Raw genomic sequence first — 25,032 nt, 5'->3', positions numbered from 1 at the left:
AAGAGAAAAGTTTAAGGGGGAGAAATATGGGAGCACCCTATTTAGGGCACTAACATTTGAAAGCTGGAAGGAAGGAAGTGGAGCATTAAAGGACGCAGGCAGAGTAGTGGTGTAGCGCTGCCCAGTGTCCCGTTCAGCACTGCCGAGATCCCAGGCTCCTTCCCTCCCTTAAAAGGAAGAGCCATCGCTGCAAGCTCTGCTTTGGGACCAGTTAGCTGATTAATGACGGCAGCTGCGATCCGGTCGGATCAGCCGCATGCACTCCAGCAGAATGCCAGGCTGATCGATCGCTGCCGAATTGGAATGGGAAAAATTGAAATAACACATTGCAGTAACTTTTATAATTACCATTTCTATATCATCATCCCCTATAACTTACATCCCCGCAGAGCTTGGCCTCCCGAACAACGCCTCCTGCGGCTCTCAGTATTTTGGCCTGGCGATACTGCAGGCGGTGGAACCGAAGTTTGGGTCCGTTGTGCTACCAGGGCGATGCGTACGTCAATGACGTCACGATCTCCAGGCACAGGAGGACGTGGCACAACGTATTACCACCGCCGCAAACCTCTCGGCCAAGTTAGTGGTTTATCTCGCCGTACCCAGTCAGTATGTTGTTAGTGCCTCATTATCACCCCCCGGGAGGTGCTGAAGAGGCCAATTTCTAGACCTAAGAATTCGGCATCAGTTTTGGAATAACATTTCTTTTTTTAAGTTGGAAATTATTATTTTATGGTCCATTTATTATGAGGATCCGCAATAACCAAGTACTGCATTTCACAGACTGTGCGAACTTTGTATATTTCTTAATGAATTTGTGCTTCATTTATCCTTGAATAATCCCATCATTTAGAGCATGTACTGTGCAATCATTCATCTTCCATCATCTATAACATTGCAAAGGTGATTTTAGCATGTATGTATTTCACACTATTAGTCAGCATTTTGGTGGCCCGGTCAGAGTTGGCTGACACAACTCAGCAAACCGAGCCCCAGCTCTGCCACCGCCTCCCCCACCCCACAGCCCCTGTCCAACTCGTCCTATATCTGGTGGTTAATGCATCTGAAAAATCTCACTCTTTACTTTTACACTACACTCAGCGCTATTAGCCTGGATTGCCACCATTATATATTGTACGCAGGAACTCGGCTAGAGAGTACAGAGACAGTGATCTGGGTCATTAGCGTTGGAGGTTTGCGGAAGAGGAATGGGGCATTAGCTACCAGACTTGGAGTGAACAAGAGAGAAAGGATGTCAAGTGGAGGGGGTGGAATGTAAGGGGATGGGGGCAGAATATGAAGGAGGAGCAGGAAGGCGTCAAAATGCATGGCGATGGGGGGGAAGAAAGGAGGCAAAATGCATACTGAATATAGGGGGAGAAACTCTCGACAAGGGAGGGGGAAAAATGCATGGTATGGTGGCAAATACATGGTTGCAGGAAGGGCACAGAATGCATGTCAAGGGAAATGGGGAAGAATGCATGGGGAAGGGAGACAAATGGGCAAAGTGCATGGCGAGGGGAGGGAGAAAAATGCCGTATAAGGGGAAGGATGTGGGCAGAAAGGCAGAGGGGAAATGGATGGGAGATGCAGGGGGAATGGATGTCCGGAAAGGGGAGACAAACAGATGGTAATAGAGAGATGGTAATAGCAGAGCTGGGCTCCAGTCGTCTTGGGTAATCCTTGCCACTGGACCAAGACCTAGCTCTGTCAAGCCCGTGGTGGCTGGTGTGCAATGGCCACCACACGTTAAAAAAATCCAATACACCGACATCTTCCACCCTTGAGGATGTGGTTCGAGTCCTTCATTGAAATACCTGTGAAATCATCTTTTTTTGGCGTGGAAGCAAGTCATTCTCGTTTCAAGGGACCACCTATGATGATGAATAGAGAGAAAGGGGAAATGGATCATACTTAAGCAAAGAGTGAAAGGGGCAGAAGCTTGGAGCAGTGCAGTTTTGAAAAGGGGAGCTGGGAGCGGCAATTGGGTGTGAACAAGGAAGGAAATTGCCAGCACTTATTAAGAGGCAGTGAGGAGCCAGAGTGCAAGCATGAACTGGGGTGAGGAGGAAAAGTACCGGGAGAGTGAAAGAAGAGTAACTAGATTAGGCTGAGTGCCAGTATGAATTAGGAGGGTTGGAGTAGAGAATATCTGGGATGTGGCGGTAGATGGGATGCAGCGACCGCTGTAGGTAAAGTCCTATTGTGCATCACGGTGATAGGGGTTGGATGTGGGTAAATGACTGTCGAGGTCACTTTTGGGTAAGTGATGGTTTGGGTGGTCAGTTAAAAATCTAAATGTCCCTTTGTTTACCATTAATTAAAAATTAAAACGAAGGAAGACACAAATAGCCTTCCGGGAGTACTAGGGGACTGAGGGTTTGGTGAGAAGGAGGAACTGAAGGACATCCTTATTAGGTGGGAAATTGTGTTAGGGAAATTGATGGGATTGAAAGCCGATAAATCCCCAGGGCCTGATAGTCTGCATCCCAGAGTACTTAAGGAAGTATCCCTAGAAATAGTGGATGCATTGATGATTATTTTCCAACAGTCTATCGACTCGGGATCAGTTCCTATGGACTGGAGGGTAGCTAATGTAACACCACTTTTTAAAAAAGGAGGGAGAGAGAAAACAGGGAATTAAAGACTGGTTAGCCTGACATCAGTATCAAGGGGTATGGAGAGAAAGCAAGAAAGGGGTACTGAGGTGAATGATCAGCTATGATCTTATTGAATGGTGGTGCAGGCTCGAAGGGCCGAATGGCCTGCTCCTGCACCTATTTTTTATGTTTCTATGTTTCTAAAGTATAAAAGTGTTTAAAATTAACCAGAATTCATCATTTTTAGTGTAAAAGTTATTTTTTTCTTGGGGAGCAAGCCCCTCCTCCCTTCTCACAATTGCAGCATCAATTTTGTGCTTTCAACAGTTGTATTACCCTTGGGCCTTTCAAACACTTATGTTTCCTACCCTTGCCTCCCATACAAGGGAAGAAATGAAGCCCATGTAGCTGTTTGTTCTCACAGGTCAGGGTGTTTATAAAGTGTCAGATTTTGTTTTAAGCATTTGGTCAGTCTTTGCTGGTTTCCTGGCACATATGGTTCAATCCTCTCTGTGCAAGGGATTGGAACTGTTGCAGCACCAAAGTAGCCACTAGTTTGTAAGCTCAAAGTCCCATGTTTATGTTAAAAGTTGATGCAGATTTCGGTACAGATCCAAAAAGTTAAGTCAGGATACCAGTGAGATGCTTCACATACAGTGGCCCCGCTATTTACGGGAAGGGTGTGAGTGAGGCCGAAGAACCCAGCAAGGCTGGGGATACGTAGGTCCTGCCAAACTTAACGGCAGGATCTCATTATCATTTTTTAGCTCAGTTTCCCACCCGGCAGCTGGCCAAATGGCTAGGCGGGAATGAACACCAACAGCAGGAGGCCGCAGCTGGGGATGCTTGGGGATGGTCCCCTGCGATAGGGAGATTGGGGAAAGAGGCCCACGATCGGGAGGGCTGGGGGAAGGTCGGCAATCGAGGCTGGGCATGGTGGGGCAGGGAGGCTGCCGATCGGGGCAGGGGTTGGGGGGAGGCCGAATGCTTCCTTGAGGATCCGGTGGAGCACTCTTGCTGTATTGACCGCCATAGCTCTGTTACTGGGTTCTTTTATCCTTTCATTAGTATGAACTTGTTACAGGTGTATCTGGCTGCACCCTATTATGCTGTCTGACAAAACAAAAAGAAAAGTGCAAAAGCTAAGGAACTGAAATGATTGATTAACAGATTTTTGTCTGTCACAATTCTCTATCCTAAATCATTTGCTTATTTTAATAAGAGTCAATAATATTCAATTGTCTAATCTCACACATTGACTTAGTGGCTGGAAACTACATTTCTTCCTAAAACAATGTGATTTTTATGCCTTGTGCATTTTCATTTAGCTGTTCTTCTGACATTGGTTTGCCATTTGTATCAATTTTTTCGAGGTGGTTGAATCTGTCTCTCTTCACATCTCAAGATATTACTGATATGGAAGTCTGTCCTCTGTGTTGTTGAATGAACAGATTTAAATCTCATTATCGATTGAGACAAAATGAGATAGTGTAAAATGAAGCCTCCAGCTCAGGTCTTGTTACACTGGATAGGACAGCATGCGTGAGTGTGATCTTTAGTTGGTACATAATCATTCAGATGGGCACCATCGAGTACAAGGGGCTTACAGCCTATTTTCCTCATCAGATCCAATACAAATAGGTAAGACTATAAATAGATATATTCTTCTCTGCTCTCTCATGTTTGCAAAGAATTGGTTTGAGTAGAAAGTAGGTTTCCATGAACTTTTGCTAACACTGAACAGAAGGAAATATATGCCCCAATGAGTCAAAGGAAATAGGAATGCACAGGCTCAGAAAAGACCACTGTTCACCATGTGATCAGTCCCAAAGTTCAATGCAAACACAGTAACCATTTCAGGTCAGAGATAGTCATTCAAAGCACACCTAGTGCTATTGAATATGGCAAATCATTAAAGATATTGGTCCTGAATTTCCACAGTGGTTGTCCAGATCTCCTGTTATAATTTTGGAGGAAGATTAGCAGTACTCCTGGAGAAATGGTGTAAACAGTCATTTTCAGCCATTGATGTTGGATATTACATTTAAGATTATCAATCGCCTGTAGGAGGAGGAACTGAGGGAAATCCTTATTAGTCGGGAAATTGTGTTGGGGAAATTGATGGGATTGAAGGCTGATAAATCCCCAGGGCCTGATGGACTGCATCCCAGAGTACTTAAGGAGGTGGCCTTGGAAATAGTGGATGCATTGACAGTCATTTTCCAACATTCCATTGACTCTGGATCAGTTCCTATGGAGTGGAGGGTAGCCAATGTAACCCCACTTTTTAAAAAAGGAGGGAGAGAAAACAGGGAATTATAGACCGGTCAGCCTGACATCGGCAGTGGGTAAAATGATGGAATCAATTATTAAGGATGTCATAGCAGTGCATTTGGAAAGAGGTAATATGATAGGTCCAAGTCAGCATGGATTTGTGAAAGGGAAATCATGCTTGACAAATCTTCTGGAATTTTTTGAGGATGTTTCCAGTAGAGTGGACAAGGGAGAACCAGTTGATGTGGTACATTTGGACTTTCAGAAGGCTTTCGACAAGGTCCCACACAAGAGATTAATGTGCAAAGTTAAAGCACATGGGATTGGGGGTAGTGTGCTGACATGGATTGAGAACTGGTTGTCAGACAGGAAGCAAAGAATAGGAGTAAATGGGGACTTTTCAGAATGGCAGGCAGTGACTAGTGGGGTACCGCAAGGTTCTGTGCTGGGGCCCCAGCTGTTTACACTGTACATTAATGATTTAGACGAGGGGATTAAATGTAGTATCTCCAAATTTGCGGATGACACTAAGTTGGGTGGCAGTGTGAGCTGCGAGGAGGATGCTATGAGGCTGCAGAGCGACTTGGATAGGTTAGGTGAGTGGGCAAATGCATGGCAGATGAAGTGTAATGTGGATAAATGTGAGGTTATCCACTTTGGTGGTAAAAACAGAGAGACAGACTATTATCTGAATGGTGACAGATTAGGAAAAGGGGAGGTGCAAAGAGACCTGGGTGTCATGGTACATCAGTCATTGAAGGTTGGCATGCAGGTACAGCAGGCGGTTAAGAAAACAAATGGCATGTTGGCCTTCATAGCGAGGGGATTTGAGTACAGGGGCAGGGAGGTGTTGCTACAATTGTACAGTGCCTTGGTGAGGCCACACCTGGAGTATTGTGTACAGTTTTGGTCTCCTAACCTGAGGAAGGACATTCTTGCTATTGAGGGAGTGCAGCGAAGGTTCACCAGACTGATTCCCGGGATGGCGGGACTGACCTATCAAGAAAGACTGGATCAACTGGGCTTGTATTCACTGGAGTTCAGAAGAATGAGAGTGGATCTCATAGAAACGTTTAAAATTCTGACGGGGTTAGACAGGTTAGATGCAGGAAGAATGTTCCCAATGTTGGGGAAGTCCAGAACCAGGGGACACAGTCTAAGGATAAGGGGGAAGCCATTTAGGACTGAGATGAGGAGGAATTTCTTCACCCAGAGAGTGGTGAACCTGTGGAATTCTCTACCACAGAAAGTTGTTGAGGCCAATTCACTAAATATATTCAAAAAGGAGAAAAGGAGTTAGATGAAGTCCTTACTACTAGGGGAATCAAGGGGTATGGTGAGAAAGCAGGAATGGGGTACTGAAGTTGCATGTTCAGCCATGAACTCATTGAATGGCGGTGCAGGCTAGAAGGGCCGAATGGCCTACTCCTGCACCTATTTTCTATGTATCCCTAGAGGCCTTGTGCAAAAATAACTTTTAACACCTGATTTATGACCGTTGGGCTTAATACACACTGGGAGATGATTAATATGCATACATTAATCTAGCAGTATGATTGAAACTCAAGATGAAATTTGAGCAGTTGTAAAACTGTAGGTTATATTTTCCAGTTATCGCTGATGGTACTGAACGAGCAATTAGGCCTTGGGAAATTGAGTGGCGAGCCCACTCCCTGGGTTACTGCTCGTACTCTGCCATGAAAATACCCAAGAGTTATCCTGGCTCAATGGTAGCATTCACCGGAGTTTGAAGGTCATGGTGTCAAGACCCCTTCCCAGACCTGAACACATAATCTAGGCTGTCACTTCACTATGGTATTGAGAGAGTGCTGCAGTGTCAGAGAGGTAGTCTTTTGGATAAGATGACTGCCTGGTCCAATGAATGTAAGTTGGTTGGCAGTGTGAGCTGCGAGGAGGATGCTATGAGGCTGCAGAGTGACTTGGATAAGTTAGGTGAGTGGGCAAATGCATGGCAGATGAAGTATAATGTGATAAATGTGAGGTTATCCACTTTGGTGATAAAAACAGAGAGACAGACTATTATCTGAATGGTGACAGATTAGGAAAAGGGGAGGTGCAACGAGACCTGGGTGTCATGGTACATCAGTCATTGAAGGTTGGCATGCAGGTAGAGCAGGCGGTTAAGAAAGAAAATGGCATGTTGGCCTTCATAGCGAGGGGATTTGAGTACAGGGGCAGGGAGGTGTTACTACAGTTGTGCAGGGCCTTGGTGAGGCCACACCTGGAGTATTGTGTACAGTTTTGGTCTCCTAACTTGAGGAAGGACATTCTTGCTATAGAGGGAGTGCAGCGAAGGTTCACCAGACTGATTCCCGGGATGGCGGGACTGACATATCAAGAAAGACTGGATCAACTGGGCCTGTATTCACTGGAGTTCAGAAGAATGAGAGGGGATCTCATAGAAACATTTAAAATTCTGACGGGTTTAGACAGGTTAGATGCAAGATGAATGTTCCCAATGTTGGGGAAGTCCAGAACCAGCGGTCACAGTCTAAGGATAAGGGGTAAGCCATTTAGGACCGAGATGAGGAGGAATTTCTTCACCCAGAGAGTGGTGAACCTGTGGAATTCTCTACCACAGAAAGTTGTTGAGGCCAATTCACTAAATATATTCAAAAAGGAGTTAGATGTAGTCCTTACTACTAGGGGGATCAAGGGGTATGGCGAGAAAGCAGGAATGGGGTACTGAAGTTGCATGTTCAGCCATGAACTCATTGAATGGCAGTGCAGGTTCAAAGGGTCGAATGGCCTACTCCTGCACCTATTTTCTATGTTTCTATGTTTCTAAAACGTTCCGTCTTTGTGTGAAAAGTCCTTCCTAGTTTTACTCCTGAATAGTCTCGCTTTAATTTTAAGTTTATGTTTCCTTCTTGTCGAGTCTTCCACCATAAAGCAGGGAGCTTCTCCCAGTGTCCTGGCCAACATTCATTCCTCAGCCAACAACAAAAACAGATTAGCTAGTCATTTATCTCACTGTTTTAAAACCTACCTCTTTGACCAAGCTTTTCATCATCTGCCTTAATATGTGGCTTGGTGTCAAATTTTGTTTTATGACACTTCTGTCATGTTTTACGTTTACGTAATGTTTTCGTTAAAGACATTATAGAAATATAAGTTGTTGTCGTTTTGTTTGTGGGATTTGGCCATGTGGAAATTGGCTATCTCATTTGCCTACAAAACTGTTGTGACTGTACCCTGAAAACTAATGATTTGGCTGTGAACTGTTGAGGATGTGAAAGGCACTACATGTTTAAGTTATTTTTCTTTCCCGAGGGGAATGTAAGGTGAGTAGACAAAGCTTTCTACTCTAAAGTCCTTCATTACATTGTTTGTGATATGCAGATAAGGGCAAGCGGATCTTGTTCGGAATGTACTGGGTGTTAGTCTTTAAACTGGGCTTTGCATGGGGGCTTTTGGTGTTGACAAGGAGTCAGCATTTCAAGGAAGACTCGTGATTTCTGAGTTTTGCAATTTTAAACTGCTGTTTTAGTGAAGATTTGTGGGTCATGATATTTTCACTGCTGCCTTTATTCCAGGATAGGATTGGATTATAGGCTTTGGGCCTGTGTTTTGGCAGAAATATTTTTAGTTGCACCATCTATAATTGACAACATGAGCATTCCAATAAGATTCAAGTTTTTTTGTTATTTGAAGGAAAAGGAGGAATAAAGGAGGGATGCAAAGCAGATGAGTTTACCCCTCAGACTGACTGCATGCACCTATCATTACTCATCGACCTGTGTCCACAGCCAGAGGAACAGCTACATTGGCATGTCAGAGAAAAACTGTTTTTGCCATCTACACTTCACTTGAGAGACAGTGAAAGATTTATGCCACATTCCAATCAACGTCCACCACTGGGAAGGCACTCCCAGTGGTTGTGAAGATCACCATAATCCTGAACGTTTATGCCTCTGGCTCATTCCAAGCTACCTCAGCAGCAGGAAACTTGTAATTCACAGATGTATCAGCAAGTGGCTGATGTATTGTTTACCAGGGCAAACAATGTTAGCACTTTTCTCATAGACGATCAGTTGTAGAATGAAAGAATGAAGGAATCCCAAAGTCAAAGGCAAGCATTTCCTGCAGCCATGTGGTTCTATAGGCTTCTATACACAATTCCTTCACATGAAAAACAAATGTTTCCACACCATCAATGGGGAGATCAAATGAGACGATCAATATAAGATTAAGCAAAGGAAAATGGGGATAATTTTGACTTTGTGCGATAGTGTAATCATAGAATTATAGAAATTTACAGCACGGAAGGAGGCCATTTTGTCCCATCGTGTCCACACCGGCCAACCAAGAGCTATCCAACCTAATCCAACTCTCCAGCTCTTGGTCTGTAGCCCTGTAGATTACGGCACTTTAAGTGCACATCCAAGTATTTTTTAAATGTGGTGAGGCTTTCTGCCTCTACCACCCTTTCAGGCAGTGAGTTCCAGACCCTCACCACCCTCTGGGTAAATAAATTTCCCCTCATATCTCCTCCCAATTACTTTAAATCTATGCCCCATGGTTGTTGATCCCTCTGCCAAGGCAAATAGGTCCTTTCTATACACTCTATCCAGGTCCCTTATAATTTTATACACCTCAATCAGGTCTCCCCTTAGCCTCCTCTGTTCCAAAGAAAACAGACACAGCATCTCCAATTTTTCCTCACAGCCAAAATTCTCCAGTTCAGGCAACATTTTTGTAAATTTCCTCTGCACTCTTTTCAGTGCAATCACATCTTTCCTGTAATATGCTGACTAGAAATGCACACAGTGCTCCAGCTGTAGCCTAACCAGTGTTTTATACAGTTCAAGCATAACATCCTTGCTCTTGTATTCCATGCCTCGACTAATAAAGGCAAGTATTCCATATGCCTTTGTAACCACCTTTTCTACCTGGCCTGCTACCTTCAGGGCTCTGTGGACCTGCACTCCAAGGTCCCTTTGTTCCTCTACACTTTTAATGTGTATTCCCTTGCCTTGTTAAACCTCTGCAAATGCATTACCTCACACTTATCCGGATTGAATTCCATTTGCCACCTGGCCAGTACATTGATATCTTCCTGCAGTCCGCAGCTTTCTTCTTCATTATCAACCACACAGCCTATTTTAGTATCATCTGCAAACATTTTAATCATACCCCAACCTTCAAGTCCAAGTCATTGATATATACCACAAAAAGCAAGTGAAACAGGTGATAGTGAATTGGCAGCCCGTTTTACTTGTCCCTTGATTTTTATTTCCATTTAACTACCCTTTGAAAATGAGCCCTCATCAAATTCAATTGCTTTTTTCAAAGCTCTGTTCAGAATGTACCTGTATATCGATAGATCACTTCAATAAAAGACAACTAAAGGTATATTTTAAACTCTTGATTAAAAGTGAAGCAGTCCAAGAGGAATACTTCGGAAATTGCATCTGAATAGCTATATCTGGGGGAAAAAATAATCTATCTTGCATTGAAATGAAATATAAGCTACAATAGTTCTCCTTCATTCAAGATCTGCTGCAGTGACCTCAATTGTTGGGAGGAGATTCTGCATTTTGGAACGGCTCCAATTATTAGAATAGGGCAGAACTGCCAACACTGTGGCTCCTCAGGAACTACATGTGCTTCTAGCTCAATGAGCTCAATTAAATATCTTTGTGATTTGGAATTGCCGTAGAGGTTTGGGGGCCAGAATTACATGCATCAGTAAAGGGCTGTAGGCTGCCTCCAAAGCACCTTTATTTTTAATAAATGCACTGGAGATCCAATATTCCCTTTCAGGAATTGGCTATTGGAGGCCAAACAATGGCAGAGGCACTAAGGAAGAGTAGCCCTATAACAATGTGAGGGCCACTTGGAGCAGATTTTTATGTGGGTCTGCTTTAAAGTGCTACTGATAAGTCACTCAACATCTGGAGCACTGTTCGGGTGCTCCAGCTCCATTCTGAAGAAGCCCCCAATTCATATTGAACTTTAGGTCATGATGAACCTTGCACACAACTCTGAACACTGTAGTCATTTCATGGCTGCGTTATAGCACGATGGAGAAAATGTGCAATGAGCAGATCTTGTGTTTCAGTGCTCCATAATGCGGGCAGCAAGCAGCCAATGCACATTAGTGGACTGAAAATCGTGGGGCGCACGCCCATAATTTCTGATATTTTGCCAGTGAATACGCACTCAGAAAATCAGCCCTATAGATATTTTGTTAAGTTCTGGTGAGTACACGTCAAAAGGATAGACAAGCATTCGAGAGGATGCTGAGAAGAACAGCTAATCTCCACTGTAATCAGTTACAATTTAGGTTGAAATATTGAGCTATACAATCTGGAGAGGGATTATTTAACAGGCACTTGTTTGAGATGTACAGCATATTCAATTGTATAGAATGGAGAGTTAAATCCAGAAGACTATGACAAAGTAAGCCAGGAAAGTAGAACCAAGGGTGGGCAAACTTAAATCAGTGGAAGAAGTTCATTTAAAACAGACTGACTTTACACAGTGATTATTGGCATTAACTTGGCAGGTAGATTGCAGACACAAAACATTGAGAACTTCATAATATAATTGGATACTCAGGGATTTTTTCACCTTGACTTTTTCTTATGGGGTTTGGAACTGTGGACCAACTTTGGAGTTGTAAAATATGTAAAATACACCGGGGTAGAATTTCTGCATGGTTCTCCCCATTATCTGTCATAACTTCAGCAGAAACCCCAGACAAAATGTCAATTATGGCATTTCTCCGGGGTTTCCGCGGATCATATACTGTAGATATGGTGGACGAGCAGGAGATTGCCCACATTAATTAATGGTGACAGGACTGCTGCAGAAGGCCAACCCGCACTGAAATTAATAGAATGCATCAGTCAATAGACAGTCCCTATCTGTAGCTGACATTTCTAGAGCAGCCTTGGAGGGAGAGAGATCCAAAAATGGTAGGTCCCCAAAAAATACTACAAACAAAAAATAATTAATGTTTATTCTTATATTATTCAGAGGGAAGGGGGAATATTTATTTGGGAGCGAAAGTTTTCCCTCTAGATTTTCTTTTCCACTTCTGTGCTGTACATTCCATGTAATTTCCCTTTAAGGGAATGCTCCGAGTGTCATAAATTTAAAACTTGTCATTGTGTCCTGTGGCTTCTTTTCTGAGTTAAATATAATTTGATTTGAGAAAGCTCTTGAGAATAGTATTGATAAAAAAGTCCATAACAGCAATGAAGTATTTTTTTGCATTGAACTCTTTATGATTGCAATGTTCTTCCTGGCTTTACTAACTGACCCCTGTGAAGCATCTGGAATTATCAGTCACATGGTCAGTATGCATTAATTAGACATGACATTCAAATGCCAGGTGTCTCATCTCATCTCTCCAAGAGATAGTTTAACTGCAGCCTAGTCTTCAGAACCCGAGGCCAGGGGTATCATCATGACATCTGAGCTTAACAGCCCCATCTTTTAACCGCCAGTAAAACACATGCTTCAATCAATGGTGCTGGCTAAGTATATGAATGAAAGCTTATTGCTGCACTGCTTTCCTTAGGCATTGAGTGCTGGTTATTAATTCCAGTGGGGAAATCTTGTTGTAACATTGGATACTAGTCAAATTTAGTTTTGTTGCAGGGAAACTATTGGGTAAACTTCAGATAGCACAAAGCAACTAGAGCTTTTATTTAAACTGAAATCAGAGTGTTTTTCTGTTGCCAATTCAGTTCTTTGAAACTTATTATTTCATCAATTAGAAATGTTTCAATGCAGGAAAACGTACTCTGCTTTGTGCTGATTTTACAGCCAAGTCTAGAATACACTAAAACTTTTTTTTTTAACTTTTTCTAGTCACCCCAACAAAACCAATAAAAACTGAGTAAATAAAGACATATATCAGAACATATTTGTCCTACAGTTGAACTGTTCTTCCGAAAATTACTGAGTTACGTTCACTTGCCTTATTTTCATTAAATGGGTTCATTGTTAGGGTTTGTCACCAGTTTCAATTGAGCACCATTCCCACATACTTCTTAAGCAACTGCATCCCTTTTTTTCACTTGCACATACTTTAATATCCTTTTTCTTGTCCTCTTCCTGCCTCTCACTCTCTTGTATCTGAATCTTAGCCCCTACAACATCTCAAAGTTTGTGGACTGTGAATTGGGACCAAGAGATACAGGGAGCAGCAGGTCTTGTGAAAGGGAGGTAGGCTACAAGTGGCCAGTGAACAGCCATGAGATTATATCATGGTTATGGTCTCTGGAACATTGAGATATTGTCAATGTCATCAGACGGAGTGCAACCAAAAGATCCCAAACTCTGCTTTGCTGAGAGAAAATGAGCTCCTCGGGCGTCATAACAGGACAGCAAGCGCACTTGAGGGTTCAAAATTATTCTGCCAGCGGCATGATAATTAGCGAAGGAAAGAAAACGAACAAACTTGCATTTATGTAGTGACTTTCATGACCTCAGGATGTTCCAAAGCAATTCACAGCCAATGAAATACTTTTTTGAAGTATAGTCACTGTTGTAATGTAGTCAAACATGGCAGCCAATTTTTACACAGGAAGTTCCCACAAATAGCAATGACTTAAAATAACCAGACAATCTATTTTTTTATGATCTTGGTAGAGGGATAAACATTGGCCAGGACTCCATGAGAACGCCCCTGCTCTTCTTCAAGTAGTGCCACGGAATCTTTTAACATAAACCTGACTCGGTTTAGTGTCTCCTCTGAGAGGGGGCAACTCTGACAGTGCAGCTCTCCCTCAGTGCCGCACCGAAATATCGAGCTGCATCGTAGTGGGGCTTGAACTTGCTGACTCAGACGAGAGTGCTGGCACTGATTCAAGTCTAACAACTCACTGCATGGCTACAGTGGTGCTGCCAGAAGAACAGATTCTATTTTATGGGGCAGTGACATCAGTTCTGTGGAAAGTGGGAGTTATTTTGCAAAGGTAGACTGTATCTGAACAGGAAGGAGATAATGCATCGGCAAAATGGATAAATAGAGAAGTGAAAAGTCATTTAAACTATGAAGGAAGAGTGGTAGGGACAAGAAAAAAAATCAGAGCAGAATGAGAAGGAAGAAAGAGGTAAATATAGAAATAAGAAGAGCTTAGCTTGCAGAATGAATAATGGAAGTGGAAGAGGAAAATCTAATGACCAGTTATGAGCAGAAAAAGACTGAGGGAAAAGAATAAGATATTAACTTGGATTTAAAAAAATCAAGGGAACAAAACAGAAACTGCATGTATTACAATGCTCAGCATGGGGTTATTAATGGCCATTGTAATAGCACTATCAGAAACATGGCTGCAAGTTGGGCAGGAGTGGGAAAAAAAACAATTCAGATTTTAATAGTTTTAGCAGGGGCAGAATAAGTAAGAAAGGAGGAGGAGTGAACAGAGAGCAGGAGTTACTTTTTACACAGAGGTTTGTCAGGCTATGGAATGCATTACCAGAGTTAATGGTTGAAGCAAAGACCATCTCAACATTGAAGAATAGGTTAGCTTGGTGCTTGATGAAAAGAGGATATAGACAGAAATGTGAAGTTATCTACTTTGGTAGGCTAAATAGAAAACAACAACAACTTTTATTTATATAGCACCTTTAACATAGTAAAACGTCCCAAGGTGCTTCACAGTAGTGTTATAAGAAAAAACAGATAAATTTGACACCGAGCCACATAAGAAATTACGGCAGATGACTAAAAGTTTGGACAAAGCGGTAGGTTTTAAGAAGCATCTTAAAGGAGAAAAGAGATTTAGAGAGGCGGGTAAGTTTAGGGAGGGAGTTCCAGAGCTTAGAGTCCAAGCAGCTTAAGGCACGGCCACTGATGGTTGAGCAGTTTTAATCAGGGATGTTCAAGAGGGCAGAATTTGAGGAGTGCAGATATCTCATGGGGTTGTGAGGCTGAAAGAGATTACAGAGATAGGAAGGAATGAGTATTTTTTAAATAGTGAGAGATTTGGAAATGTTGGTGTTCAAAGGAACCTGGGTGTCCTTGTACACAAATCACTGAAAGTTAACATGCAGGTACAGCAAGCAATAAAGAAAGCAAATGATATTTTGGCCTTTATTGCAAGAGGATTTGAGTATAAGCGTAAAGATGTCTTACTGCAATTATATAGGGCCCTGGTGAGACCACACCTGGTGTATTGTGTTCAGTTTTGGTCTCCTACCTAAGGAAGGATCATCATAGGAAGTCCCTCGCAATGAGGATGACTTGTTTCCACGCCAAAAAGGAATGAGTTCACAGGTGTTTCAATAAAGGACCAAATATTCCAGATCCCGAACTACATCTTGGAGGGTGGAAGATGCCTGTGCTTGAATTTTTTTAATGTGTGGTGGCCGTTGCACACCAGCCACCATACGGGCTTGACAGAGCTAGGTCTTGGTCCAGTGGCAAGGATTACCCAAGACTAACTGGATTCCAGTTCTGCTGCATGAACCGAGCGCGCACACATATAACAGTGTGGGCTGGCCCGTGCTGCCCCTGGGCCCTCGTCTTTTCAGGGCCCCAGATTCACACCTCTCCTGGGCCCCAGTCACTTCCTTCTACAAACCCTTGCTCCTTCGTCCCTCCTGCTATGCCTGCCCGGGCAAGGAAGGATATATTTGCCATTGAGGGAGTGCAATGAAGGTTCACCAGACTGATTCCTGGGTGGGGGGATTGTCCTCCAAGGAGAGATTGGGTAGACTTGGCCTATATTCTCAAGAATTTAGAAGAATGAGAGGTAATCTAATTGAAACATACACAATTCTTACAGGGCTTGACAGCGTAGATGCAGGGAGAATGTTTCCTCTCGCTGAGGAGTCTAGAACCAGTGGTCACAGTCTCAGGATAAGGGGTTTGCCATTTAGGACTGAGATGAGGAGAAATTTCTACACTCAGAGGGTGATGAATCTTGAGAATTTTCTCCCCCAGAGGGCTGTGGAGGCTCAGTCATTGAGTATATTCAAGATAGAGATCGATAGATTTTTGGATATTCAGGGAATCGAGGTATATGGGGATAGTGCAGGCAAGTGGAGTTGAAGTGGATCAGCCATGATCTTATTGAATGGCGAAGCAGGCTCGAAGGGCAAAATGGCCTACTCCTGCTCCTATTTCTTATGTTCTTAACCATGATGTCTTCTGCCCCCGCGCCATGATCTCTCCCTTTATCAGACCGCAATCGCTCCCAGCCTCCATACCTGCTCTCTGCTCACTGCTCCCCGGCTGTGGCCTTGTGTCATTGGCTTTCCCAGCCGACAGGCAACCAGCTTGTCAATCAGGCCGGCTGTTGGGCAGGAAACCTGCAGAAATTTTAAGATAGTGAGGAAAATTTTAACCTAAAAAAATAGTGGGTTGGGGGCATGTGGTTAGTTAAAGTTAAAAATCTGAATCCCGACCTGAACCTGTCTCCATACCGTCCATTTCCGGTTTGAACAGAGGAGGGATGGGGAGCAGGCAACCAATCCGCTACCAGGAGGAAGGTTGCCTATTTAATTATTATAATGAGGCTAGAAGCCTCTGCCTTAACCTCCGTTTTGAATTTAACTTTAGCTGGTCGGGTTATGCACGCCTCGTGAGACCCGCCAACTAATGCAAGGCAAGAACTGCTGGATCCAGGAGATGGATGCCTTTATATTTAACTCCTGGATCCAATGTCTCAGCCTAACCCATCCCCCGCTATCGGAACCACCCACCACTGGGACTCTCCTCCCACCCCCTTCCCCCCCCACCCCCCAGGCCTCGGATCCCCCCCCATCCGCAACCCCAAGCCTTCGATTCCCCCACAAGGCCTCACCCTCTCCCCGCTACTCCGTTCTTCCCCATGCTACTCCCAGCCTCCGATCTTCTTCCGACGACCCCCCGCTCATACGGCCAACGCCGGATCCTCCTCAGACCACCCCCCCCACCCCGCACACCCCAGCTGCTGCAGCGCTCCCGGGCCCTCACGCACTACCAACCTCTCTCCTCTGCGCACCCTAGTGCCACAGGCTACCCACCCGGAGCCAGCTAGCCTGTCCAGCCGGGTGGCTGCGGCTGGGAAACAAAGGCTTCCCATTCTCATCAGACCCTGTCATTAAAATCAGCAGTGCCGATGGGCAAGACTGGAACCAATGTCTGAGGGGGAGTGTTTGCTAGTGCTGTTGGGGAGGAGTTAAACTAATATGGCAGGGGGATGGGAACCAATGCAGGGAGACAGAGGGAAGTAGAATGGGGGCAGAAGCAAAAGATAGAAAGAAGAAAAGTAAAAGTGGAGGGCAAAGAAACATAAGGCAAAAAGCAAAAAGGGCCACATTACAGCAAAATTCTAAAGGGGCAAAGTGTGTTAGTAAGACAAGCCTGAAGGCTCTGTGCCTCAATGCGAGGAGTATTCGGAATAAGGTGGACGAATTAACTGCGCAGAAAGCAATTAACGGTTATGATGTAATTGACATCACGGAGACATGGCTCCAGGGTGACCAAGGCTGGGAACTCAACATCCAGGGGTATTCAACATTTAGGAAGGATAGTCAGAAAGGAAAAGGAGACGGGCATTGCTGGTTAAAGAGGAAATTAATGCAATAGTAAGAAAGGACATCAGCTTGGATGATATGGAATCGGTATGGGTGGAGCTACGGAATACCAAAGGGCAGAAAACGCTAGTAGGAGTTGTGTACAGACCACCAAACAGTAGTAGTGAGGTTGGGGACAGCATCAAACAAGAAATTAGGGATGCGTGCAATAAAGGTACAGCAGTTATCATGGCCGACTTTAATCTGCATATTGATTGGGCTAACCAAACTGCTAGCAATGTGGTGGAGGAGGATTTCCTGGAGTGTATTAGGGATGGTTTTCGAGACCAATATGTCGAGAAACCAACTAGAGAGCTGGCCATCCTAGACTGGGTGATGTGCAATGAGAAAGGACTAATTAGCAATCTTGTTGTGCGAGGTCCCTTGGGGAAGAGTGACCATAACATGGTAGAATTCTTTATTAAGATGGAGAGTGACACAGTTAATTCAGAAACTAAGGTCCTGACCTTAAAGAAAGGCAACTTCGATGGTTTGAGGCGTGAATTGGCTAGAATAGACTGGCAAATGATACTTAAAGGGTTGACGGTGGATAGGCAATGGCAAACATTTAAAGATCACATGGATGAACTTCAGCAATTTTACATCCCTGTTTGGAGTAAAAATAAAACGTGGAAGGTGGCTCAACCGTAGCTAACAAGGGAAATTAAAGATTGTGTTAAATCCAAGAAAGAGGCATATAAATTGGCCAGAAAAAGCAGCAAACTTGAAGACTGGGAGAAATTTAGAATTCAGCAGAGGAGGACAAAGGGTTTAATTAAGAGGGGGAAAATAGAGTACGAGGAGAAGCTTGCCGGGAACATAAAAACTGACTGCAAAAGCTTCTATAGATATGTGAAGAAAAAAAGATTAGTGAAGACAAATCTAGGTCCCTTGCAGTTGGATTCAGGTGAATTTATAATGGGGAACAAAGAAATGGCAGACCAATTGAACAAATACTTTGTTTCTGTCTTCACGAAGGAAGACACAAATAATCTTCCGAAGGTACTAGGGGACCGAGGGTCGAGTGAGAAGGAGGAACTGAAGGAAATCCTCATTAGACAGGAAATTGTGTTTGGGAAATTGATGGGATTGAAGGCCGATAAATCCCCGGGGCCTGATAATCTCCTTCCCAGAGTACTTAAGTAAGTGGCCCTAGAAATAGTGGATGCATTGGTGATCATTTTCCAATAGTCTATCGACTCTGGATCAGTTTCTATGGACTGGAGGGTAGCTAATGTAATACCACTTTTTAAAAAGGGAGGGAGAGAGAAAGCGGGTAATTATAGACCAGTTAGCCTGACATCAGTAGTGGGGAAAATGTTGGAATCAATTATTAAGGATGAAATAGCAACGCATTTGGAAAGCAGTGACAGGATCGGTCCAAGTCAACATGGATTTATGAAGGGGAAATCATGCTTGACAAATCTTTTGGAATTTTTTGAGGATGTAACTAGTAGAGTGGACAAGGGAAACCCAATGGATGTGGTGTATTTGGACTTTCAAAAGGCTTTTGACAAGGTCCCACATAAGAAATTGGTACGCAAAATCAAAGCACATGGTATTGGGGGTAATATACTGACGTGGATAGAGAACTGGTTGGCAGACAGGAAGCAGATAGTCGGGATAAACGGGTCTTTTTCAGAATGGCAGGCAGTGACTAGTGGAGTGCCACAGGGCTCAGTGCTGGAATCCCAGCTCTTTACAATATACATCAATGATTTAGATGAAGGAATTGAGTGTAATATCTCCAAGTTTGCAGATGACACTAAACTAGGTGGCGGTGTGAGCTGTGAGGAGCTCGCTAAGAGGCTGCAGGGTGCCTTGGACAGGTTAGGTGAAACATAGAAACATAGAAAATAGGTGCAGGAGTAGGCCATTCGGCCCTTCGAGCCTGCACCACCATTCAATAAGATCATGGCTGATCATTCCTTCAGTACCCCTTTCCTGCTTTCTCTCTGTACCCCTTGATTCTTTTAGCCGTCAGGGCCATATCTAACTCCCTCTTGAATATATTCAATGAACGGGCATAAACAATTCTCTGCAGCAGGGAATTCCACAGGTTAACAACTCTCTGAGTAGGCAAATGCATGGCAGATGCAGTATAATGTGGATAAATGTGAGGTTATCCACTTTTGGGGGCAAAAACGCAAAGGTAGAATATTATCTGAATGGCAGCAGATTAGGAAAAGGGGAGGTGCAACGAGACCTGTGTGTCACGGTTCATCAGTCATTGAAAGTTGGCAAACAGGTACAGCAGGCGGTGAAGAAGGCAAATGGTATGTTGGCCTTCATAGCTAGGGGATTTGAGTACAGGAGCAGGGAGGTCTTACTGCAGTTGTACAGGGCATTGGTGAGGCCTCACCTGGAATATTGTGTTCAGTTTTGGTCTCCTAATCTGAGGAAGGACTTTCTTGCTATTGAGTGAGTGCAGAGAAGGTTCTCCAGACTAATTCCTGGGATGGCTGGACTGACATATGAGGAGAGACTGGATCAACTGGGTCTTTACACATTGGAGTTTAAAGGATGAGAGGGGATCTCATAGAAACCTATAAGATTCTGACGGGACGGGACAGGTTAGATGCTGGTAGAATGTTCCCGATGTTGGGGAAGTCCAGAACTCGGCATGTGGAACGGTGTGAATTTGTAATACTTAGTGAGGAGGTGGTACTCAGTAAGATAATGGGACTAAACGCAAACAAATCCCCTGGACCTGATGGCTTGCATCCTAGGGTGTTAAGAGAAATAGTGGCAGGGATTGTGAATGCATTGATTGTAATTTACCAAAATTCCCAGGTTTCTGGGAATCTATTTCAAAAAGGAGGCAGACAAAAAGCAGGTTACTATAGACCAGTTAGCCTGACATCTGTGATTGGGAAGATGTTGGAATCCGTTATTAAAGAAGCAGTAGCAGGACATTTGGAAAAGCATAATGCAGTCAGGCAGAGTCAGCATGGATTTATGAAGGGGAAGTCATGTTTGACAAATTTGCTGGAATTCTTTGAGGATGTAACAAACAGGGTGGATAAAGGGGATCCAGTGGATGTGGTGTATTTGGACTTCCAGAAGGCATTTGACAAGGTGCCACATAAAAGGTTACTGCGCAAGATAAAAGTTCATGGGGTTTGGGGTAATATATTAGCATGGATAGAGGATTGGCTAATGAACAGAAAACAGAGAGTAGGGATAAATGGTTCATTCTCGGGTTGGCAATCAGTAACCAGTGGGGAGCTGCATGGATCAGTGCTGGGACCCAACTATTTACAATCTATATTAACGACATGGATGAAGGGACTGAGTGTAACATAGCCATGTTTGCTGACGATACAAAGATGGGAGGAAAAGCAATGTGTGAGAAGGACACAAAAAATTTGCAAAAGGCCATAGACAGGCTAAGTGAGTGGGCAAAAATTTGGCAGATGGAGTATAATGTTGGAAAGTGTGAGATCATGCACTTTGGCAGAATAAATCAAAGAGCAAATTATTATTTAAATGGAGAAAGATTGCAAAGTGCCGCAGTACAGCGGGACCTCGGGGTACTTGTGCATGAAACACAAAAGGCTAATATGCAGGTACAGTAAGTGATCAGGAAAGCCAATGGAATCTTGGTCTTTATTGCAAAGGGCATGGAGTATAAAGGCAGAGATGTCTTGCTACAGTTATACAGGGTATTGGTGAGGCCACACCTGGAATATTCGTGCAGTTTTGGTTTCCATATTTACGAAAGGACATACTTGCTTTGGAGGCAGTTCAGAGAAGGTTCATTAGGTTGATTCCGGAGATGAGGGAGTTAACCTATGAGGAAAGGTTGAGTAGGTTGGGCCTCTACTCATTGGAATTCAGAAGAATGAGAGGTGATTTTAGCGAAACGTATAAGATAATGAGGGGGCTTGACAAGGTGGATGCAGACAGGATGTTTCCACTGATAGGGGAGACTTGAACTAGAGGGCATAATCTTAGAATAAGGGGCCGCTTATTTAAAACTGTGATGAGGAGACATTTCTTCTCTCAGATGGTTGTAAATCTGTGGAATTTGCTGCCTCACAAAGCTATGGAAGCTGGGACATTTAATAGATTTAAGACAGAAATAGACAGTTTCTTAAACGATAAGAGAATAAGGGATTATGGGGAGCAGGCAGGGAAGTGGACCTGAGTCCATGATCGGATCAGCCATGATCGTAATAAATGGCGGAGCAGGATCGAGGGGCCGTATGGCCTACTCCTACTCCTATTTCTTATGTTCTTGTGTTCTTATACCCGCTAAGCATGCCAGAAAAGGTTAGGGCTTGTCCATTTCAGTGTAAGTAAATTTTTAATGGTGTGGTATTTATTTGGGGGGAGTTTTCACAGGAAAAAACGAGTGGGTTGGGGGCTGGGGCAAGTGAAGGTTGGAAAAAATCTGAAACCCAACTCCCAACTCACCCCAAACTTTTACATTTTATTCAGGCGGGATGGCGGAAGCGGGCAACCATCCTGCTGCCAGGAGGAATTTGGGGTTTCCCGCTGTCTACCAGGTCCGCCCACACCATGCGAGTGGGAAGCTGAAAAATCCCCGCCTTAATTACTGCCAAACAACCTCTCTGGCACTGAAAATTAACTTTTACAAGCGTGGAGTCTCATTCCTTCAGATATTAATTATTGTTGGAGATTTGAAAAAAAAATACTTTAACTTTTTCTTTCTGTATGTTATCTTTTTATTAATCCCATCCTTCTTTCCTTCTCTTTCTTTTGCTTTCTGTGCATGATTTGACATTGAATTCAATTTTCAAACAAATGTTTCCTGGTTCAGATTCTGTGTGCCTCTTTAAGGATTCTTCAATTTGATTGGTTAAGGAGACACACCATTGTTTGTCCTCTTGTCTCAGGTCCCAGATGCCCTGTAGAGGGTGTTGTGGTGCTTTGGATTTCTAATCACCACAAGTTCCAGTGCAAAAGCCCACAGAAAATGTAAGTGTAATGAACTGCTGGTGCCATTCGTCCACTGCTGACTGCAAAATCAGGGCCAATATGTCACAAAATGGCATGTGAAGTGTTGCATATGAAACTGAGATACTTCATCAAAGCACACTGTTTACCAAACATGAAGTGAAATAAGGCGATGGGCCTGAGAATGTACAATGTTGACGTTGTGTACAGCTGTAAGTTTTAAATTGGTTTTGATTGTATAACAATTGTGCCCTGGTCTATTCTCAAGGTGCCTTTACATGGTTAGTGCTCATTTGGCTATCAAGTTGTCTGCAACTACATTTTCTTACAAGCTGATTAAAGTTTTCCTATTTTGTGCAAACTGAATACCTTTTGTTTATGTGTTTGCAGGGGCAGATGTTATCAACTTTGACGGCTACAGTCTATTGTCCTATAGGTTTAAAAATAAGAAAATGAAAACCTTAAAGGATATTATTTCACTGAAGTTTAAAACGTCTGAGAATGAAGGTGTTATATTCCATGGAGAAGGACAGCAAGGAGATTATGTAACCCTTGAAATCAAGAAAGCAAAGCTGGTTTTTCGTGTGAACCTAGGTAATCTATATTTCAACTGAATTTTCTCGCAATAGTTGACAGCACTGCAATATTTGCTTTAGTCTCTGCTTGTGATAGAAAACATTACATAGAAAACCTTGATACAGGTATTACATTATGTATAAATCACATCAAGCAATAGGTTTAATAAAATTACCTCATGCAGACCTTCTAACTAGAGGAGAACCTTGAGGATGAACATTTTGCCTGAAGGTGTGGTACAACCATATTTGCTGAGGATTGAAGGATCACTTCAGGAAACCCAGAAGTTTTTAATTGTCACAAATCCTTCATTTGTTTCTATCAGTAAACCAAAAAATCAGATACATGTATGTCGAGTCAAAAAAAATGTGTGATTGTGAAGAGGTGAGGATGTCACCTTGCAATGAGGGTGAGTTTGGAAAATCTGCTCATGAGTGATGTTACAACGGTGCCACTCTCAAACGTCTGGATGAAAGATTTTGAACCACAAGTCACTTTTCCCTCGATGTTGTAGTTTAGTTGTTGTAATCCTCACATACCTAGATAATTCAATTTTCTGTGACAGACCCTAATTTTACTCTAGCTGTAAAAACTACAGAATTGTGGGTGGAAACACAGGATAGCGATTGGCAATGAGTTACAAAGCACTGAATCAACTGAGCACCTCTGACGATGTTGTAAACTCTTGACTGTTTGGCTTCAAAGATTTATGAATAGCAGCAATAGTGGAAGACTGAATTATTGATTTGAACACATTCACGGTCATTTTTTGTTTTTCGCATTATGCAGCACATATTTTAAATGTTGAGTATCTTACCTTCAAACGGAAAACAGTAAAAACAGTGTGAAGTAGCAGAAGGCTAATAAAACTGTAATCACATTGAATCTGATGGTAAGTGTAATGTCCTTGCACACTATTATAAATTCACACGAGGCACATTCTGCAGACAAGGTCACTCTGTGACCAGAACCTTTATTCACAAGACCAAGGAGTGATGACCCTGCGTGGGACCTCCCTTTATATACCTGGATGACCAGGTGAGGAGTGTCACCCACAAGTTCAACCCCTGTGGTCAAGGTGTGCATTTCTTCGGTGTATACAGTATGCAGTGTTGTTATGAAGGTTATAGTTACATGAAGGTTACATACATGACATCACCTCCCCCCCCCAACGTCTTATGGGGTCAAAGATTAAGTCTTTCAGGCGGTCGATGCTCTCTCGTGGAGGCTCTGGTTATTGAGCCTTGGTCACCTGTGATGATTCCAGCTTGTCCAGGCTGACCGCAGGGACTGTGCATGCTGCTGAATGTTCTTGTTGCTCGTTCACAGGCGGTGGTGTGGGCAACATCTCACGATTTTCCTCAGGTTCCTCAGTGTCCATGCTGAACCTTTTTTTTAACTTGGTCCAGATGCTTGCGACATATCTGTCCATTGTTAAGTCTGACCACTATGAACCTATTCCCCTCTTTGCCAATTACAGTACGCCCTCAAGCCACTTGGGCCCCAAAGCGTGATTAAGAACAAATACAGGATCATCAATTTCTATACATCTCCCCTTTGAGTTACGGTCATGGCACTCATTTTGGGACTGGCACTTGCCCTCAACAATGTCTGACAGGACAGGATGAATGTGGGACAGCCAAGTTTTAAGTGTACGTTTCATGAGTAGTTCCGCGGGCGGGACCCCCGTGAGTGAATGCGGTAGGGACCTATAGGCCAGCAGGAGGCGCGATAGGCGGCATTGAAGGGAGGGTTCTTGAATCCGGAGCATGCCCTGTTTTATGATTTGGACCGCACTTCCACCTGGCCATTGGAAGCCGGCTTGAACGGTGCCATCCTGACATGTTTGATGTCCTTACCCGACATGAACTCCCGGAATTCATAGCTGGTGAACCACGGGCCGTTGTCGCTAACCAGGATGTCCGGCAAGCCGTGGGTCGTAAAGACCGCACGCAGACTCACTACAGTGGTGGATGTCGTGCACGAATTAAATATGATGCACTCGATCCATTTCGAGTACGCATCAACAACAATGAGGAAAATTTTTCCCATGAACGGGCCCGCGTAGTCTACATGAATACGTAACCATGGCTTGGTGGGCCAGGGCCACAGGCTGAGT

The 25,032-nt window shown here is 43.6% G+C and overlaps 1 protein-coding gene across 6 annotated transcripts in view; it reads left to right on the top strand.

The window, feature by feature from the left end:
* Nucleotides 1–25,032, top strand: part of LOC139264555 (contactin-associated protein-like 2) — a 2,534,539-nt gene that overhangs the window by 969,085 nt on the left and 1,540,422 nt on the right. For all 6 annotated transcript variants that reach the window (XM_070881196.1, XM_070881199.1, XM_070881197.1 and 3 more), the window contains one exon: nucleotides 22,728–22,931. In XM_070881196.1, coding sequence (XP_070737297.1) covers nucleotides 22,728–22,931 — 204 coding nt within the window. The remainder of the gene's footprint in view (nucleotides 1–22,727; nucleotides 22,932–25,032) is intronic.

This window comes from Pristiophorus japonicus, chromosome 5 (genome assembly GCF_044704955.1).
Source record: "Pristiophorus japonicus isolate sPriJap1 chromosome 5, sPriJap1.hap1, whole genome shotgun sequence".
Lineage (NCBI taxonomy): Eukaryota > Metazoa > Chordata > Chondrichthyes > Pristiophoridae > Pristiophorus > Pristiophorus japonicus.
The sequence above is the reverse complement of the archived record's forward strand: the minus strand, read 5'-3'. Positions and strand labels throughout refer to the sequence as shown.